Consider the following 19,662-nt stretch of genomic DNA (forward strand, 5'->3'; position numbering starts at 1 on the left):
TGATCTCTCACTCACCCCTTTCTACAGATTATTTTAAAGCAAATCATAGACATCTATTTCATCCATTTTTAAGTATGCCTCTCTAAAAGGTAAGGGCTCTTTTTAGGCTGGGCGCGTAGCTCATGCCTGAAATCACAGCACTTTGGAAGGCTGAAGTGGATCACCTGAGGTCAGGAGTTGGAGACCAGCCTGACTAACATGGCGAACCCCATCTCTGCTAAAAATACAAAAATTGGCTGGGTGTTGTGGAGGGTGCCTATAGTCCCAGCTACTCGGCAGTCTGAGACAGGAGAACTGCTTGAACCCAGGAGGCGGAGATTGCAGTGAGCTGAGATTGTGCCACTGCACCTAGCCTGGGGGACAGAGAAAGACTCTGTCTCTAAATAAATAAATAAATAAATAAATGGTAATGGCTCCTTTTTTTTTGAGACAGAGTCTCGCTCTGTCGCCCAGGCTGGAGTGCAGTGGCCGGATCTCAGCTCACTGCAAGCTCTGCCTCCTGGGTTTACGCCATTCTCCTGCCTCAGCCTCCCGAGTAGCTGGGACTACAGGTGCCCGCCACCACGCCCAGCTAGTTTTTTTTTTTTGTATTTTTTTTAGTGGAGACGGGGTTTCACCGTGTTAGCCAGGATGGTCTCAATCTCCTGACCTCGTGATCTGCCCATCTCGGCCTCCCAAAGTGCTGAGATTACAGGCTTGAGCCACCGCGCCCGGCCAATGGCTCCTTTTTAAAGACAACTACAAGCCAGATGCACTGGGCCATTCCTGTAGTCCTAGCTACTTGGGAGGCTGAAACAGGAGGATTGCTTGAGCCCAGGAGTTTGAGGCCAGCCTGGGCAACATAATAAAACCCTGTTTCTGAAAAATAAAATAAATAAATAAATGGCAATTACCATACCATTATGGCCCTTATAAAAGTTAACAGTACTTTTTTTTTTTTTTTTTTTTTTTGAGACGGAGTCTCGCGCTGTCACCCAGGCTGGAGTGCAGTGGCCGGATCTCAGCTCACTGCAAGCTCCGCCTCCCGGGTTCACGCCATTCTCCTGCCTCAGCCTCCCGAGTAGCTGGGACTACAGGCGCCCGCCACCTCGCCCGGCTAGTTTTTTGTATTTTTTAGTAGAGACGGGGTTTCACCGTGTTAACCAGGATGGTCTCGATCTCCTGACCTCGTGATCCGCCCGTCTCGGCCTCCCAAAGTGCTGGGATTACAGGCTTGAGCCACCGCGCCCGGCCAACAGTACTTTTAAAATTTGTAGAGACAGGGTCTTGTTTTGTTCCCCAGGCTGGTCTCAAACTCCTGGGCTCAAGCAATCCTCCCACTTTGGCCTCCCAAAGTGCTGGGATTACAGGCTTAGGCTATTGCGCCTGGTCGATCAGTCTCATTCTTACCATTATACTTGAAATTTCCTCCAGTAATGCTCTCCCTTTGACTCCTCACATGACTCCCTCACATCTCAGCCACAGTGTCATCATCTCAGAGAAGCCTTCCCTGACCACCTTGTATAACACAGCACACCTCATCACTGTATTCGCTTATCCAGTTTCATTTTTCTTTATAGCAGTGATAGTTATCTAAAATTATATCGTTTGGGGAGGCTGAGGCAGGAGAATGGTGTGAACCCAGGAGGCGGAGCTTGCAGTGAGCTGAGATCGCGCCACTCTACCCTGGGTGATAGAGTGAGACTCCATCTCAAACAACAGCAACAACAAAGCATTATATTGTTTGTTTGTCTCTATAAACAAATTATATTGTTTGTGGGTGCCTTGAGGGGAGGGGTTTCTCATTCACCAATATATCTCAAGAAACCAGCACAGTGGCTGGTATGTAAGAGGTGCTCGATAGGCTGGGTGTGGTGGTCATGTCTGTAATCCCAGCACTTTGGGAGGCTGAGGCCAAGGAGGATGGATCGCCTGAGGTTAGGAGTTTGAGACCAGCTTGACCGATATGGTGAAACCCCACCTCTACTAAAAATACAAAAATTAGCTGGGCTTAGTGGCATGCCTCTGTAGTCCCAGCTACTCAGGAGGCTGAGGCAGGAGAATTGCTTGAACTCAGAAGGCGGAGGTTGCGGTGAGCCGAGATCACACCACTGCACTCCAGCCTGGGCAACAGGAGAGAAAACTCCGTCTCTACAAAAAAAAAAAAAAGTGCCCAATAAATACTTGTTGAATAAACGAATGGATGGACGGGTGGATTGATAGATTGAATAGCATCTTCTTAGTCATTTCCTCTCTCTCCTAACACTCAAACACACACACACACACACACACACACACACACACACACACACGGAAAGACTCACTGGGCTCTACATTTTTTTGGCTTTTTTTTTTTTTTCTTTTTTTTTTTTTTTTTTTGAGACGGAGTCTGGCTCTGTCACCCAGGCTGGAGTGCAGTGGCGCGATCTCGGCTCACTGCAAGCTCCGCCTCCCGGGTTTACGCCATTCTCCTGCCTCAGCCTCCCGAGTAGCTGGGACTACAGGCGCCCGCCACCTCGCCCGGCTAGTTTTTTGTATTTTTTAGTAGAGACGGGGTTTCACCGTGTTAGCCAGGATGGTCTCGATCTCCTGACCTCGTGATCCGCCCGTCTCGGCCTCCCAAAGTGCTGGGATTACAGGCTTGAGCCTTTTTTTCTTTTTTGAGACCAGTCACCCAGACTGCTGAAATGCAGTGGTGTGATCATAGCTTACTGCAGCCTTCAACTCCTGGCTTTAAGCGATCCTCATGCCTCATCCCCCCGAAGTGGTTAGGACTACAGGTGCACACCACCATACCTATTTTTACTTTTGTAGAGACAGGATCTCACTAGTTGCCCAGCTCATCTCGAACTCCTGGCTTCAAGCAATTCTCCCCCCTTGGCCTCCCAAAGTATTGGGATTACAGGTGTGAGCCACTGTGGTCGGCCAGGTTCTGCGTTTCTTTTTTTAATTTTTATTTATTTGGGAGGCCAAGGCAGATGTGTCATTTGAGCCCAGAAGTTCAACATCAGCCTGGACAACATGGCAAGACCCCATCTTTTTTTTTTTTTTTTTTTTGAGACGGAGTCTCGCTCTGTCGCCCAGGCTGGGGTGCAGTGGCCGGATCTCAGCTCACTGCAAGCTCCGCCTCCCGGGTTCACGCCATTCTCCTGCCTCAGCCTCCCGAGTAGCTGGGACTACAGGTGTCCGCCACATCACCCGGCTAGTTTTTTGTATTTTTTTTTTTTTTTTTTTGAGACAGAGTCTTGCTCTGTTGCCCAGGCTGGGGTGCAGTGGCCGGATCTCAGCTCACTGCAAGCTCCGCCTCCCGGGTTCACGCCATTCTCCTGCCTCAGCCTCCCGAGTAGCTGGGACTACAGGCGCCCGCCACCTCGCCCGGCTAGTTTTTTGTATTTTTTAGTAGAGACGGGGTTTCACCGTGTTAGCCAGGATGGTCTCGATCTCCTGACCTCGTGATCCGCCCGTCTCGGCCTCCCAAAGTGCTGGGATTACAGGCTTGAGCCAGTTTTTTGTATTTTTTAGTAGAGACGGGGTTTCACCGTGTTAGCCAGGATGGTCTCGATCTCCTGACCTCGTAATCCACCCGTCTCAGCCTCCCAAAGTGCTGGGATTACAGGCTTGAGCCACCGCGCCGGCCTTTTTTTTTTTTTTTAATAAGATGGAGTCTCACTCTGTCACCCAGGCTGAAGTGCAGTGGCGCGATCTCAGCTCACTGCAACCTTCGCCTCCCAGGTTCAAGCGATTCTCCTGCCTCAGGTTCCTGAGTAGCTGGGATTACAAGGGCCCACCACCATGTTCGGTAATTTTTTTTTTTTTTTTTTTGAGATGGAGTCTCGCTCTGTCGCCCAGGCTGAAGTGCAGTGGTGCTATCTCGGCTCACTACAAGCTCCGCCTCCCGGGTTCACGCCATTCTCCTGCCTCAGCCTCCTGAGTAGCTGGCACTACAGGCGCCCGCCAACATGCCGGGCTAATTTTTTGTATTTTTAGTAGAGACAGGGTTTCACTGTGTTAGTCAGGATGGTCTCAATCTCCTGACCTCGTGATCCGCCCGCCTCGGCCTCCCAAAGTGCTGGGATTACAGGCGTGAGCCACTGTGCCCGGCCAATTTTTTGTATTTTTAGTAAGAGACGGGGTTTCATTGTGTTGGCCAGGTTGGTCTTGAACTCCTGACCTCAGGTGATCCACCGCCTTAGCCTCCCAAAGTGCAGGGATTACAGGAGTGAGCCACCGTGCCGGGCCGAGACCCCGTCTAAGAAAGACAAAGAGAGAAAGAGAGAGAGAGAAGAAGAAGGAGAAGGAGAAGAAGAAGAAAAATAAAAGAAAGAGGCCAGGCGCAGTGGCTCACGCCTGTAATCCCAGCACTTTGGGAGGCCAAGGCAGGCAGATCATGAGGTCTAGAGATCGAGACCATCCTGGTCAACACGGTGAAACCCTGTCTCTACTAAAAATACAAAAATTAGCTGGGCATGGTGGTGGGCGCTTGTAGTCCCAGCTACTCGGGAGGCTGAGGCAGGAGAATGGTGTGAACCTGGGAGGCGGAGCTTGCAGTGAGCCGAGATAGCGCCACTACACTCCAGCCTGGGCGACAGAACAAGACTCCATCAAAAAGAAAAAAAAAAAAAAGAAGAAAGAAAGAAGATCAAGTCAAACACTGTTATGGAAAAATAATTTTTTAGATCATTTTTTAAAAAATTGAGCAGTAGGGACCTCACTGGGGCCATAATGGGGAGGAAATAAAGGAACACGTGAGCTTCAGGGGGGATGTTACTCAACTTCCTCCATATTGCTCTTGATGTAGGTGGCAGGTCTCCCTAGGTCTCTTTCTTCTACCTCCTGAGATGCCCAGCAGGAGCCTTTCTCCTGCTGTGACTAGCCATGGGCTGCTTCTTCCAGTTTCAGCAAGTCCTGGCCCTCCTGGTTTGTGCTGGTAGTTGCTGGCAGTAACTCAAAGCAAAAGCCCATCTGGTAGACCAGGCCCCTGCTAGGCTATGCTGCACCCTCTTTCTGCAGTTGACTCCTTGGCTAGCAAGAGTACAGATTTTTCTTTCTTCTGCCCAAAAAGGGACTCTGGAGAGATGAATAGAGGAACATCAGGTTTTCTTCCAGGCCAGCTTCAGCGTTGGGATATTCAAAGCAACCTCTCATTTTAAACCACAGTTTCTGAGGCTCCTTGCCCATGGGTAGTTAGCATGGAAGGGGGCTTCTGGATGAGGAAGGCTTAGGTAGAATGACTCAGGCGCTATCTGCAGTGGTGGGCAGGGGAGGTCACTGCAGAAGAGGCATTAGCTGTCTCAGACAGCTAAACATTTGTCCCTTCTCCCAAATGGCTCATCCAGCAAGCTTCTGTGGGGTCAGTCTCCTGCCACTATACTCCAAGCGCCGAATTTTGGGGCTAGAGCAACCGAGGTCTTTATCTGACTCTGTTGTAGCTTGACGTCTCTTGGGAGCACGGCTGGGGGCTGGCTTCTCTGCTTCAGCCTTTGTTGAGGTGGCCAAAGGGGTATCCCCATAGGCCCGGTAGCCACCAACCAGGCAGTACGTCTCCCCATGCCAGCCTACCTGAGTTTCTCCACACCCTCGGTAGAGAACATGGTAGTGCCCAGGTGTGGGAGGAGAAGTGGCAGGCACTGCAGCTGGAAAGAAAACCAGAATTAGTAACTTTTACCTTATACACTGTGTTGCCTCCTGTCTCTCACGTCTCTTCCTAAGAAGTCCTTTCATCTTCTTCGCATTCCAGACACAGCCTTGGCCTATCACCTCTGTGTGTCCCCTAAGACAGGATGCTGGCTGTGAAAGCAGTTATGTGGAGCCTGTGGTAGCAGCAGGAGACCACGAGATACTCCTCATCCCTTCCAAAAAATACATTTCTTAAGGTCTGTCACATCTCAGGCTTTAATGGAAATTCTTTTCTTTTTTTTTTTTTTTTTTTTGAGACGGAGTCTCGCTCTATCGCCCAGGCTGGAGTGCAGTGGCCGGATCTCAGCTCACTGCAAGCTCCGCCTCCCGGGTTCCCGCCAGTCTCCTGCCTCAGCCTCCCGAGTAGCCGGGACTACAGGCGCCCACCACCTCGCCCGGCTAGTTTGTTGTATTTTTTAGTAGAGACGGGGTTTCACCGTGTTAGCCAGGATGGTCTCGATCTCCTGACCTCGTGATCCGCCCGTCTCGGCCTCCCAAAGTGCTGGGATTACAGGCTTGAGCCACTGCGCCCGGCCTCGGAAATTATTTTCAAGTTTTGTAAAAAATCATCTACTATTGGCTGGGTGTGGTGGTTCACGCTTGTAATCTCAGCACTTTGAGAAGCTGAGGAGGGAATATCACTTGAGTCCAGGAGCACCAGCCTGGCCAACATGATGAAACCCCATCTCTACTAAAAATACAAAAAATTAGGCAGGCGTGGCGGCGGGCACCTGTAGTTCCAGCTGCTTGGGAGGCTGAGGCAGGAGAATCGCTTGAACCTGGGAGGCGGAGGTTGCAGTGAGCTAAGATCGTACCACTGCACTCCCCAGCCTGGGTGACAGAGCGAGACATTGTCTCAAAAAAAAAAAAAAAAAAAAAAACGCTGGGCGCGGTGGCTCAAGCCTGTAATCCCAGCACTTTGGGAGGCCGAGACGGGTGGATCACGAGGTCAGGAGATCGAGACCATCCTGGCTAACACGGTGAAACCCCGTCTCTACTAAAAAATACAAAAAACTAGCCGGGAGAGGTGGCAGGCGCCTGTAGTCCCAGCTACTCGGGAGGCTGAGGCAGGAGAATAGCGTGAACCCGGGAGGCGGAGCTTGCAGTGAGCTGAGATCTGGCCACTGCACTCCAGCCTGGGCGACAGAGCGAGACTCCGTCTCAAAAAAGAAAAAAAAAAAAAAAAGGATCTAATATGCCACTGCACTCCAGCCTGGGTAACAGAGCGAGAGTAAAATAAAAATATCTAATACCAATTGGTGGGCCAGGCACAGTGCCTCATGCCCGTAATCCTAGTATTTTGGGAGGCTGAGGTGGGCAGATCGCTTGAGCTCAGGAGTTCAAGACCAGCCTAGGCAACATGGCGAAACCCTGCCACTGCTAAAAATAGAAAAAATTAGCTGGGTGTGGTGGCGCATGCCTGTAGTCCCAGGTACTAGCGAGACTGAGTTGGGAGAATCCCCTGAGCCCAGGAAGCTGAGGTTTCAGTGAGCTGTGATTATGCCAGTGCACTCCAACCTGGGCGACAGAGACCCTGTCTCAAACCAAACCAAAACAAAACAAAACAAAAAATTCAGACCAGCCCCGGCAACATAGCAAGACCCCGTCTCAATTAAAAAAAAAAAAAAAAAGATGAGAACCTGTCTGAACACCTGCTCAGATGACATTTCACTTGCCCTTAGCAGTGAGCAGGAAGACTGTGGGTCCCTGAGTGGCCACGCCCTCGATATTACTTAGGCTAGGAAAGCTGTGAGGTGTGGTGGGCCAGCCCAAAAGGAACGTGTCAGCCAGGTGAAGCTGTGGGTACAGCAACGCCTCCTGTATAGATGCCCCCTGTATGCCTACCTGCTGCGCTGCCCTCCCAGGGGACAGAGGACATGTTAGAGAGAATATAGAGGATCCGGTCAGACATTGTCTCTCAGCCAACCAACCAGATTGGTATCTCACAGAGAAATGGTAGGGAGGTTTCCCTAGGACACAGGTGTGTAGTCACGCTGCCATGGAAACTGTGAAAGCTTGTGAGGTCATCACTACCCAGTGAAGTCACATAAGGAATCTGTGACCTAAGGGGCAGGCTTTGGGCCTTCAGGGTTTTGTGGAGGAGAGCAGGGCAGAGATAGAGAGGAATCCTGCTTGGGCCCTCCCATCCAGCCCTCCCTACAAATGCCTAGTAGCCACTCTGTGGGGCACATCTGTTGGCTGGTGCAAGTTCCAGTGACCACAGGAGGGCAAGAGAAATCTAAATTCTGAGATGAACTGGAGAGGCAAGATTAATCTAAGAGATAGATAGGTAGCCACGCACTGGTGCTAAACAATCAACAGCAGGAGAGGCAGAGATTGGGATGGACAAAGGGATCATGGAAGGCTCCTTCCAGCTGGACTTGAAGGACAAGTGAGATCTGGACACACACAAAGTGTAACTGCCCTACGGGTTCCCTTTGCCACTGCCTAGACAAAGCTGATTTATCAAGACAGGGAAATTGCAATAGAGAAAGAGTAATTCACGCAGAGCTAGCTGTGCAGGAGACTGTTTTATTATTACTCAAATCAGTCTCCCTAAACATTCAGGGATCAGAGTTTTTAAATATAATTTGGTGGGTGGTGGGCAGTGAGTCGGGAAAGCTGATTGGTTGGGTCAGAGATGAAATCATAGGGAGTTGACTTGGGCGTAGCAGCTCATGCTTGTAATCCCAGCACTCTGGGAGGCTGACAAGCCTGGCCAACATGGCGAAATCCTGTCTCTACTGAGAAAACAAAAATTAGGCTGGATGTGGTGGCTCATGCCTGTAATCCCAGCACTTTTGGAGGCCAAGGTGGGTGGATCACGAGGTCAAGAGATTGAGACCATCCTGGCCAATATGGTGAAACCCTGTCTCTACTAAAAATACAAAAATTAGCTGGGTGTGGTGGCATGCGCCTGTAGTCCCAGCTACTTGGGAGGCTGAGGCAGAAGAATCCTGAACCCAGGAGGTGGAGGTTGCAGTGAGCTGAGATCCACCCATTGCATTCCAGCCTTGTGACAGTGAGACGAGACTCTGTCTCAAAAACAAAAACAACAACAAAAACAGAAGTTAGCTGGGCATGGTGGTGCACATCTGTAATCCCAGCTAGCTACTTGGGAGGCTGAAGAACTAAAATCACTGAAGCCCAGGAGGCAGAGACTGCAGTGAGTCAAAATCGTGCCACTGCACTTCAGCCTACGCGACAGAGTGAGACTCTGTCTCAAAGAAAAAAAAAAAAAAATCACAGGTAGTCGAAGGTATCCTCTTGCCCCGAGTCAGTTCCTGGGTTGGGGAGCCACAAGATTGACCAGAGCCACAAGATTGACCACTTGATGGTCAGCTGATCCATCAAGTGCAAGGTCTTTTTTATTTTATTTATATTTTTTGAGACAGAGTCTCACTCTGTTGCCCAGGCTGGAGTGCAGTGGCACAATGATCTTGACTCACTGCAAGCTCCCCAAGGGATTCTCGTGTTTCAGCATCCTGAGGAGCTGGGACTACAGGCACCCGCCACCACACCCAGCTAATTTTTGTAATTTTAGTAGAGACGGGGTTTTGTCATGTTGGCCAGGCTGCTCTCAAACTCCCCCGTCCTCAAGGGATCCACCTGCCTTGGCCTTCCAAAGTGCTGGGATTACAGGTGTGAGCCACTGTGCCTAGCCAATCAAGCGTAGGCTCTGCAGAATATCTCAAGCACTGATATTATGTTGCATATATAATATATAACGTATATATGACACGTATGTGTATATATATGTATACACACACACACACATATATATATATATATATATATTTTTTTTTTTTTGAGACGCAGTCCAACTTTGTTGCCCAGGCTGGAGTGCAGTGGCACGATCTCGGCTCACTGCAACCTCCACTTCCCAGGTTCAAGTGATTCTCCTGCCTCAGCCTCCTGAGTAGCTGGGATTACAGGCACCCTCTACCACGCTGGCTAATGTTTGTATTTTTAGTAGAGATGAGGTTTCACCATGTTGGTCAGGCTGATCTTCAACTCCTGACCTCAAGTGATCCACCTGCCTTGGCCTCCCAAAGTTCCGAGATTACAAGCATGAGCCACCACACCTGGCCTATGTATATAATTTTTAAAAATTAAAACATTAACAAATATGGAACGCTTCATGGATTTGCATGTCATCCTTGCACAAGGGGCCGTGCTAATCTTCTCTATAGTTCCAATTTTATTATATGTATTGCTGAAGTGAGCATGATCTTAGGTTTTATATAGTGATGTTATCCCCAAGAACAATTTGGGGAATGGTCAGAATCTTGTAGCCTCGGCTGGGCGCAGTGGCTGACGCCTGTAATCCCAGCACTTTGGGAGGCCGAGGTGGGTGGATCAGCTGAGGTCAAGAGTTCAAGAGCAACCTGGCCAACATGGTGAAACCCATCTCTACTAAAAATACAAAAATTAGCCGGGTGTGGTGGCGGATGCCTGTAATCCCAGTTAGTCAGGAGGCTGAGGCAGGAGAATTGTTTGAACCCGGGAGGCGGAGGTTGCAGTGAGTCGAGATAGCGCCTTTGCACTCCAGCATGGGCAACAAGAGTGACTCCATCTCAAAAAAAAAAAAAAAAAAGAAAAAGAAAAAAGAACCCTGTAGCCTTTAGCTGCATGACTCCTAAACCATAATTTCTAATCTTTTGGCTGATTTTGTTACAAAGGCAGTCTAGTCCCCAGGCAAAAAGGGGGTTTCTTTTGGGAAAGGGCTGTTATCTTCTTTGTTTTAAACTATAAACTAAGTTCCTCCCAAAGTTAGTTCAGCCTATGGTCAGGAATGAACAAGGACAGCTTGGAGGTTACAAGCAAGATGGAGTTGGTTAGATCAACTCTCTTTCACTGTCTCGGTTGTAATTTTGCCATGGCGGTTTCAATAGGAGAGGGAATACATTCCAATTAAGAAGACTGAAAACATACAGGCTCTTCTTGACTTTGTTCTGCCCCAATGTAAATTCATAGCACCCTCACATTTTTACCACCTAAGACTCAAGAAAGCCAAGAGGTTAGGGGTCTATCCAAGGTCATACAGGTAGCAGAGAGGCATTCTGTCAGCAGGGCTTCGTTTGGAGCTCCAGATTTGTAGCTATTAAGAATGAGGACAAGCTCATTACATTTGAAGGTGGTGTGGCTGGGCGCGGTGGCTCACGCCTGTAATCCCAGCACTTTGGGAGGCCGAGGCGGGCGGATCACGAGGTCAGGAGATCGAGATCATCCTGGCTAACATGGTGAAACCCCGTCTCTACTAAAAATACAAAAAATTAGCCAAGAGTGGTGGCGGGCGCCTGTAGTCCCAGCTACTCAGGAGGCTGAGGCAGGAGAATGGCGTGAACTTGGGAGTCAGAGCTTGCAGTGAGCCGAGATCGTGCCACTGCACTCCAGCCTGGGCGACAGAGCAAGACTCCATCCCCCCCTCCAAAAAAAAAGGTGATGTACACTGGGAGGTATGTTAAATGTGCTCTAAGGCAAAATGAGGCTCCCAAATGACTGTCTGAAGTGCACATGATGGTTCTATTTTTAAAATTTATTCTTTTTTCAGAAACAGAGTCTCACTTTGTCATCCAGGCTAGAGTACAGTGGCACCATCATAGCTCACTGTAACCTGGAACTCCTGGACTCAAGTGATCCTCCTGCCTTGGCCTCCCAAAGTGCTGGGATTATAGATGTGAGATGCCACGTCTACAGGTGAGCCTATTTTAACATGAAATTCAAACAAATTCATGACAAGATAAGAATCCCAAATGACTGGCGAAGCGCCTTGGCTCACGCCTGTAATTCCAGCACTTTGGGAGGCTGAGGCAGGTGGGTCACTTGAGGCCAGGAGTTCACAGCCAGCCTGGCTAACATGGCAAAACCCTGTCTCTACTAAAAATATAAAAACTAGCTGCGCATGTTGATGTGCACTTGTAATCCCAGCTACTCAGGAGGCTGAGGCCCAAGAATTGCTTGAACCTGGGAGGCGGAGGTTGCAATGAGCCGAGATTGTGCCACTGTACTCCAGCCTGGGTGACAGAGTAAGACTCTGTCTCAAAAAAAAAAAAAAGTAACAATACAAAATCATAACCTTATCATTACACTGCCCTCTCTTTAAATAGGCAAACAATGACAGTCTCATCACTATGAAAGGATGAGGTTTAGCCCCCAGCAGCAGCCCAGGTCAGCACTGTAAAGAGGTACCAAAAGGTCATTTGGGCCAGGCATGGTGACTCACGCCTGTAATCCTAGCACTTTGGAAGGTGGAGGCAGGAGTATCTCTTGAGCCCAGGAGTTTGAGACCAGCCTGGGTAACATAGCTAGACCTTGTGTCTATTTTTTTTTTTTTTTTTTTTTTTTTTGAGACGGAGTCTCGCTCTGTCGCCCAGGCTGGAGTGCAGTGGCACGATCTCGGCTCACTGCAAGCTCCGCCTCCCGGGTTCACGCCATTCTCCTGCCTCAGCCTCCCGAGTAGCTGGGACTACAGGCGCCCACAACCGCGCCCGGCTAATTTTTTGTATTTTTAGTAGAGACGGGGTTTCACCGTGGTCTCGATCTCCTGACCTTGTGATCCGCCCGCCTCGGCCTCCCAAAGTGCTGGGATTACAGGCGTGAGCCACCGCGCCCGGCCAAAATATCAAGGGTACGGTTCCTGGGAAGTTTGTTCTGGCGGGAGGGCTAGCAAGACATCACTCAGATTCTCCAGTGCTCTGGAGAGAGTACTTGTCCGGAAGCATCCCTCTGGTCTTGTGGGGGTACACAGCCTTATAGGAATTTGCTGGGACTCTGGGAAAGGCAGTACAGCATAGACAAATGGTTCATCGATTTAGGAGGGCCAGAGTATCACCCAGGGGAGTTTACAAAGACAGTATTCTCAGGTCAAACTTTAGAGAGCTTAATCCCATCTGGAGTGGGGCTCAGGATTGTTTTTTTTTTTTTTGAGACAGGGTATTGGCTCTGTCACCCAGGCTGGAGTGCAGAGGTGCAATCTTAGCTCACCGAAACCTCCGCCTCCCGGGTTCAAGCCATTCTTGCGCCTCAGCCCCCCAAGTAGTTGGGATTTCAGGCGTGCACCACCACATTCAGCTAATTTTTTTTGTATTTTTAGTAGAGATAGGGTTTTGCCATGTTTGCCAGGCTGGTCTTAAACTCCTGATCTTAAGTGATCCTTCCGCCTCAGCCTCCCAAAGTGCTGGGATTACAGGTGTGAGCCACCACACCCGGCTTTTTTCTTCTGAGATAAGAGTCTTGCTCTGTCCCCCAGGCTGGAGTGTAGTGGTATGATCTTGGCTCACTGCACCCTCCGCCTCCCAGGTTCAAGTGACTCTCCTGCCTCAGCCTCCCGAGTAGCTGGGACTACAGGCACGTGCCACCACGCCGGGTTAATTTTTATAATTTTTTTGTATATATATATATTTAAAAAATGCTATATGGTTATCTTGCCAGTTTTGTAAAACAGTTTAATCATCTCTCCTCTTTCTCGGCCACTGAGTTGGGATAGAAGTACAAGCAAAACTTCTGTGTTAGTCTACCCTTTACTTTCCTGCCGGTACCTTCCACAGAGATTTCGCCAAGATGCCCGTTTGTCTTGAGCGCTGTTAGTGAAGAACTCTGTCTACTGCTGGTCATAGTTCCTTTCCTTTCCCTGGGGGCTTAATGGATACCTTTTTGGGGGCAGGAAATAAAAACTCAATGTTTATAAATTAAAACATCAACTGAAAGAGCCTTTGTCCTAGATGTGGCAGTCTGGGGTATGAATCCTCAGAAACTACTGAATTCCACTCCAGTGCTAAATATTCTTAGGGGAGGCACATAAAAACATCATTTATTATTAGAAATCATGACATGATACAAAGTCAAAATCCACTTGTGTCTTGTGAAAGACTACAGAAAGCCATGCTCAGCAGCTTCTTCTCCAATGCTGGCTAGCATCTTACCTTTCCAAGTCACATGGCAGTTCATCCTACCCTCAAGGAGCTGACGGCAGCCCACAGCCTCCCACTTACAAGTGTGATCACCCACCCAAGATACTGGGAAATATCCCTGTTCTAGCATCACATTTTTTTTTTTTTTTTTTTGAGAAGGAGTCTCACTGTGTCTCCCAGGCTGGAGTGCAGTGGCGTGATCTCGGCTCACTGCAAGCTCCGCCTCCCGGGTTCACGCCATTCTCCCGCCTCAGCCTCCCAAGTAGCTGAGACTACAGGCGCCCGCCACCATGCCCGGCTAGTTTTTTGTATTTTTAGTAGAGACGGGGTTTCACCATGTTAGCCAGGATAGTCTCGATCTCCTGACCTCGTGATCCACCCACCTCGGCCTCCCAAAGTGCTGGGATTACAGGCTTGAGCCACCGCGCCCGGCCTCTAGCATCACATTTTAATCAGATTTGTCAAAATCAGGTTGCTGCGGCAAAGGCTCTTTCACCGAGGATACTAGTCCTGGAAGACTTCTCCTTCGGCGAGCCGCCAGCTCAATCTTCTGAACCAGGCTCACATCCCAGGGATGGGTCACAAAACTGATGACGGTGCCTGGAACCTCGCTCCCCACACGGCCCACTCTCCCTGCTCTGTGGATGTAATCTTGCAGCGTTGGGGGGAAATCATAATTGACAACCAGCTCCACACCGGTGCTGTCCAGGCCCCGAGAGGCTATGTCTGTGCAGAGAAGTATGTCTCGGGAGCTCTTCTGGAAGGACTGGAAGATTCCTGCCCTCATTAAGGCCGGCATTTGCCCCTGCAACCTTAGGTGTTGGATTTTGTGATCATCCAGAATATATCCCAGCCAGTTCACAGTGCTGGAGCTATTACAGAACACCAGAACAGTTCCTGAGGGGCCAGTCCTTTCTGCTCTGTTATGATGCTTGAGAATGTGCACCAGCTCGGCTACCTTATCTGCTCCCTTCAGTCTCAGAAATGTCTGTTTCACATGAGGCATGATACAGTGGAGATTGGAGCTGGTGATGGTGGTGACAGCATCTGGGCTGGCGACTTTATCCAGCAACTGGCCTACACCTTCGGGAAATGTGGCTCCTACCAGCACTAACTGAGCTTTGGGATTGAAGCGGTCTTCCAAGTCAGCTGGGCCGTCTGCTATGTGGCTCTTCTCTAAGATGCAGTCCACCAGTTCCAGGAAGCTTTCATCCAGCAGTGTGTCTGCCTCATCCAACACCAAGAACGAGAGTTGCTCCAGACTAATCAGTCGACTTTTCAGGGCCTTCCACAGAGCCCCTGGAGTGGCCACTAGCACATCTGCTGAAGGTTGTCTGGCCAATTGCATCCTGATCCTACACACGCCGTGGCCTCCCTCCAGGTCCCGCACCAGCAGGCCCAAGGAGCGGCCCAAGGGTTGGGCCACAGCCTGCACCTGTTGGGCCAGTTCTCGGGAAGGAACAAGGACTAGGCCTCGGGGAGCGGGGATACGAAGGGAGTCCAGGCTTGGCTGGACCATGAGCCGTTGAAACAGCGGCAGGAGGTAGCTGAGAGTCTTGCCACTGCCGGTTTCTGCGGCGCAAAGGACGTGGCGGCCGCGAAGTAGTTGGGGGATGGTGTTAGACTGCACGGTTGTGGGCTGAACGACTTCAGGCGCAACCTCCTGTAGTGCGTGCAGCACACGGGGCTCCAGGCCCAGGTCAGCAAAGTTGCCCTCAGACGAGAGCTTTTGCACAGCTGGCGCCTCCTGTTGCGCTCGCTCGATGGAGAAGTGGTCCCGACGCGCGCGTCGACTCTTCCAGCCTTGAGAGGCTAGCGGCGCGCTCTCCCAACGACCCAGTGTGAGGCGCGCCGGCTGGTTGAACTCCGGCCGCCGCGCCGAGACCAGCAGCCGTCCAGGTCGAACCAGCACCGGCCTCGGGAGGTTCCGCTGCCTGCTCTGCCGTTGTTCCAACTGCCGCTGTAGAGCCACTGGAATACGCACCACCGGCAGGGGTTCGTCGGGACTGCGGACCGTGAGACCTCGTCGGGGCGCCAGGATCAACCGAGCCACGAGGGAAAAGAGCCTCACTGGCCGCGATAGAGCCATGTTTCCCTTAGTGCGGCAGAAGCGCACACAAGTGACGTCACGGACGCGCCGCGACCTCGCCTACGGTGGCTGGCGAGGCTCAGTACATTGTACGGAGCTGCAGCACCGTGAGGAAGAAGGGAAGTTCTCTTTAAGAGTTCAGCTGCGAGGTCTGTAGCTCGGAATAGGGGATGGCGACATCCAGACCCGGCCAGCCTTGGGGAAGGGTGCGTCGTGGAGGCAGGACTGGAGGCTGGCGATACGAGGCGGCAGTGGGGCCTTGACCCAATGGATCATGAGGGCGGAGGGCTTCTGGCGATTGGTTACCTGGTTCCTGGGATTCTCTTTAGTTGTTCCTTATTGCCCAGAGATAGCTTGTCCCGTGCTGGTCTCCGAGGTTGCAGCTGTTTTCCCAGATGTGTTCCCTGCGCAGGGTCTGGTAATCCTTTTTTATTGAGAATTTGAATGAATGGTCAGGCCTAGGGGCCGAGACAGAGGTGTGAAATCGTAGATCTGGTCTCAACCCCTCACGCTCCCTGTCTGAAAGCCCAGAGTGCAAGCTGATGGCTTTCAGCTGCTTCTCTCTCTCAAGTGGGAGGTGAGGTCTTCAGTCTTTATTTCAAGCTGGGTCATCTCTTCTTCACAGTTATTTTCCTTACTTTTCAGCCAAGATTCACTCTCTACTCCTTCGTCACCCATCCCAACTTCTCATCCTGAACCCACCCCTCTTGCAGCCCGCTCAGCTCCGCTGGTTTCCCGGTCAGAAACCTATATTGCCTAAATAGTAGTAAGAAGGGTGCTGCGACCCTGCGAAGTGAGCAGGTATGTGGCTTATCATGTAGCCCTGGTCAGGCAGAATATTTTACCTGAATTCAGATATTCGGGTTGTAAAAACAAGAACTATGTGAGTCACCTTTTTTTTTTTTTTTGTCCTGAGACACAGTCTCATTCTGTCACCCAGGCTGGAGTGCAGTGGCGCGATCTCGGCTCACTGCAACCTCCGCCTCCGGGGTTCAAGCGATTCTCCTGCCTCTGCCTCCCGAGTAGCAGAGGCTACAGGCATGCACCACCCACTCCCGGCTAATTTTTTCTATTTTTAGTAGAGGCAGGGTTTCACCATGTTGGCCTCGCTGGTCTGGAACTCCTGGCCTCAAGTGATCTTCCCACCTCGACCTCCCAAAGTGATGGGATTACAAGCGTGAGCCACCATGCCCAACAGACACTTCTTGAACAGATCTGGAAAATAGGTGTCAGATATTTTCTGTAATCCGCAGTGCCTGGCGTGGGAGATAAGGTAAATGTTTATGGGTTAACTCTGGGAGGTTCGTAACATCTGGAGAAAGCGTTTTAGTTTCATCAAATACCACTGAAAAGATAAAAACTGCTTTTTTTTGGAATAGTATGAGGAAAAACTTTTACAATTTTAAGTACACTCTACCCTTGTGCTACACAATTAGACTTTCTGGAGAGTTGCCAGATAAACCAGAGGAGTAGAGGCTTTTTTTCTCCACAAGAAAACATCTGGAAGTACGAAGAGAAAGTTTTGAGTAGTGATGGGTGAATGAACAGTCATTGGATAAGGTAGTGGTTCTAAAACAAGGGTGATTTTGCCCTTTCCCCCCTTTCCCTCCCACCATATTTGACAATGGCTGGAGACTTTTTTTTTTTTTTTTTTTTTGAGACAGTCTCACTGTGTTGCCCAGGCTGAAGTGCAGTGTTGCAGTCTTGGCTCACTGCAGCCTCTGCCTTCTGGGTTCAAGGGATTCTCCTGCCTCAGCCATCTGAGTAGCTGGAATTACAGGCATGCGCTACCACGCCCAGGTAACTTTTGTGTTTTTAATAGAGACAGAGTTTCACTATGATGGGCAGGCTGATCTCAAACTCCTGACCTGGTGATTTGCCCGTCTTTGCTGAGATTACAGGTGTGAGCTGCTGTGCCCGGCCGGATTCTATGCTACTTTTATGATTCTACAAACTCAGGGCTCCTCCTTATCCAAATAGTTCCTTGGGGCCAGGCTCATGCCTGTAATCCCAGCTACTCCGGAGGCTGAGGCAGGACAATCATTTGAACCCAGGAGGTGGAGGTTGTTGCGGTGAGCCGAGATCACACCACTGCACTCCAGCCTGGGCGACAGGGCGACGCTCTGTCTAAAAAAAAAAAAAAAAAAAAAAGTCCTTTGGATGTTTGTCCCAACAGGTTTCATCCATTTCCATGTGCCACTGTTTTTCAGATATCAAACAAAGAATTACTCTGTACAAAGCCAGAACAAATATATCAAAGTAATTCCGAAGTATCAGAACAAAATAATATGTATGTATGTGCATTTGGGTTTTTGGGTTTTGTTCAAACATCCAGAGTAGGGTAGCTGGTTAATATATAGTTGTTTTCTCATTATGCTTGAGTCCTTACAATATGATTACCTCAAAATTTCACAGGAGTTAGAGCTTGCCTAAGCCTGTCTGTGCCCATGGCCACTAATTTCTTCTTGTCACATCACTAGACATTGCCTGCCTTTTTTTTTTTTGAGACAGAGTCACGCTCTATCGCCCAGGCTGTAGTGCAGTGGCACCATCTCGGCTCACTGCAAGCTCCACCTCCCCGGTTCACGCCATTCTCCTGCCTCAGCCTCCCAAGTAGCTGGGACTACAGGCGCCTGCCACCACGCCCGGCTAATTTTTTTTTTTTTTTTTGACGCGGAGTCTTGCTCTGTGCCCCAGGCTGGAGTGCAGTGGCGCGATCTCGGCTCACTGCAAGCTCCGCTCCCCCGGGTTCACGCCATTCTCCTGCCTCAGCCTCCCGAGTAGCTGGGACTACAGGCGCCCGCCACCTCGCCCGGCTAATTTTCTTGTATTTTTAGTAGAGACGGGGTTTCACCGTGTTAGCCAGGATGGTCTCGATCTCCTGACCTCATGATCTGCCCGTCTCGGCCTCCCAAAGTGCTGGGATTACAGGCGTGAGCCACCACGCCCGGCAACACTGCCTACCTTTTTTCCCCCTCACTCACGGTAGACATTGAGTAACTTCTAATTGTTTTCTTGAGATATTTTTATAAGTAGTGCTTTAGAAATAGGAAAGGTGTCCTTATTGTGAAAAAAATCTAAGCTCCTGGGATCAGGAGCTTGGTGTGTTCCTTGGATCTCAGTTAATAATGGTATATTCATTCATTCAACAAATACTTCCTGAGCACCATGCATGTGCCAGGCACTGACTGTGAACAAAACAGCCAAAATTCCTGCCCTTGTGGAATTTACATTCTGATTTAATTGATTTGGGGTAAGGCCTAGACAGAGTCTTACTCTGTCACCCAGGTTAGACTTCAGTGGCACAATCTCGACTCACTGCAACCTCTGCCTCCCAGGTTCAAGTGATTCTTCTGCCTCAGCCACCCCAGTAGCTGGGATTACAGGTGCGTGCTACCACACCTGGCTAATTCTGTATTTTTAGTAGAGATGAGGTTTTGCCATGTTGACCAGGCTGATCTTGAACTCCTGACCTCAGTTGATCCGCCTACCTCGGCCTCCCAAAGTGCTGGGATTACAGATGTGAGCCACTGTGCCCGGCCTAGAAATTGGTATTTTTAAAAACCTCTCCAGATGTAACTAGGCTTGAGAATCACAGTTATAAATGAAGCACTTTGGAAATTGCAAGCATTACAACAATAAAAAGTGCTGTTAATATTCCTTTATTGTTCCTCCGTTTTCCCACCTGTAGCAGGACTGTTGCACAGGTAATCATATTTCAGTCATTGTCACTATAGTATGCCTGGACCCTTTGACCTTCCTTCTTATCCAGCTCCCTACCTGCTCTTTGTCTTTTACCCTCTAGTCCACCTTCTGTTTCCCAAATGATGTTATTAAAGCACAGCTAGGCTGGGTGTGGTGGCTCACGCCTGTAATCCCAGCACTTTGAGAGGCCAAGGCAGGCAGATCACGAGGTCAGGAGTTCAAGACCAGCCTGGCCAACGTGGTGAAACTCCGTCTCTACAAAAATACAAAAATTAGCTGGGCGTGGTGGCACACGCCTGT

The 19,662-nt window shown here is 49.9% G+C and overlaps 3 protein-coding genes and 1 non-coding gene across 12 annotated transcripts in view; 1 reads left to right on the forward strand and 3 right to left on the reverse strand.

Moving 5' to 3' along the window:
- Positions 1 to 4,633: 4,633 nt before the first annotated feature.
- On the reverse strand, positions 4,634 to 11,982 carry DPEP2NB (DPEP2 neighbor). Its single transcript, XM_011757761.2, has 2 exons — positions 7,501 to 11,982; positions 4,634 to 5,612 (listed from the first exon to the last, which is right to left on the reverse strand). The coding sequence occupies exons 1-2, from the start codon at positions 7,565 to 7,567 to the stop codon at positions 5,308 to 5,310; spliced, it is 372 nt and encodes a 123-aa protein (XP_011756063.1). The 5' UTR covers positions 7,568 to 11,982; the 3' UTR covers positions 4,634 to 5,307.
- Positions 8,027 to 19,662, forward strand: part of LOC105491390 (dihydrouridine synthase 2) — a 66,976-nt gene continuing 55,340 nt past the window's right edge. For 2 of the 9 annotated variants that reach the window (XR_011616542.1, XM_011757752.3), the window contains exon 1: positions 15,870 to 16,075. Coding sequence is in view for 3 of the 9 variants with exons in the window: in XM_011757752.3 (XP_011756054.1) it covers positions 15,932 to 16,075 (144 nt within the window). In the remaining 6 variants the exon portion in view is untranslated. The other 7 variants (XM_011757754.2, XM_071084804.1, XM_011757759.2 and 4 more) reach the window with 7 other exon arrangements.
- On the reverse strand, positions 9,779 to 9,884 carry LOC112428303 (U6 spliceosomal RNA). The gene has a single exon (XR_003020342.2). It is a non-coding gene; the product is annotated as a U6 spliceosomal RNA (small nuclear RNA).
- Positions 12,025 to 15,778, reverse strand: LOC105491387 (DEAD-box helicase 28). The gene has a single exon (XM_071084811.1). It carries the CDS (start codon positions 15,655 to 15,657, stop codon positions 14,017 to 14,019), a length of 1,641 nt encoding a protein of 546 aa, XP_070940912.1. The 5' UTR covers positions 15,658 to 15,778; the 3' UTR covers positions 12,025 to 14,016.

Source organism: Macaca nemestrina, chromosome 18 (assembly GCF_043159975.1).
Source record: "Macaca nemestrina isolate mMacNem1 chromosome 18, mMacNem.hap1, whole genome shotgun sequence".
NCBI lineage: Eukaryota > Metazoa > Chordata > Mammalia > Primates > Cercopithecidae > Macaca > Macaca nemestrina.

Excerpts from the sequence above, each read along its gene's own strand:
- DPEP2NB (XM_011757761.2), bottom strand. The coding sequence starts at position 7,567 with ATGTCTGACCGGATCCTCTATATTCTCTCTAACATGTCCTCTGTCCCC. Across the intron at positions 5,613-7,500 it reads CTGGGAGGGCAGCGCAGCAG|CTGCAGTGCCTGCCACTTCT; the intron begins GTAGGCATACAG and ends TTTTCTTTCCAG.
- LOC105491387 (XM_071084811.1), bottom strand. The coding sequence starts at position 15,657 with ATGGCTCTATCGCGGCCAGTGAGGCTCTTTTCCCTCGTGGCTCGGTTG.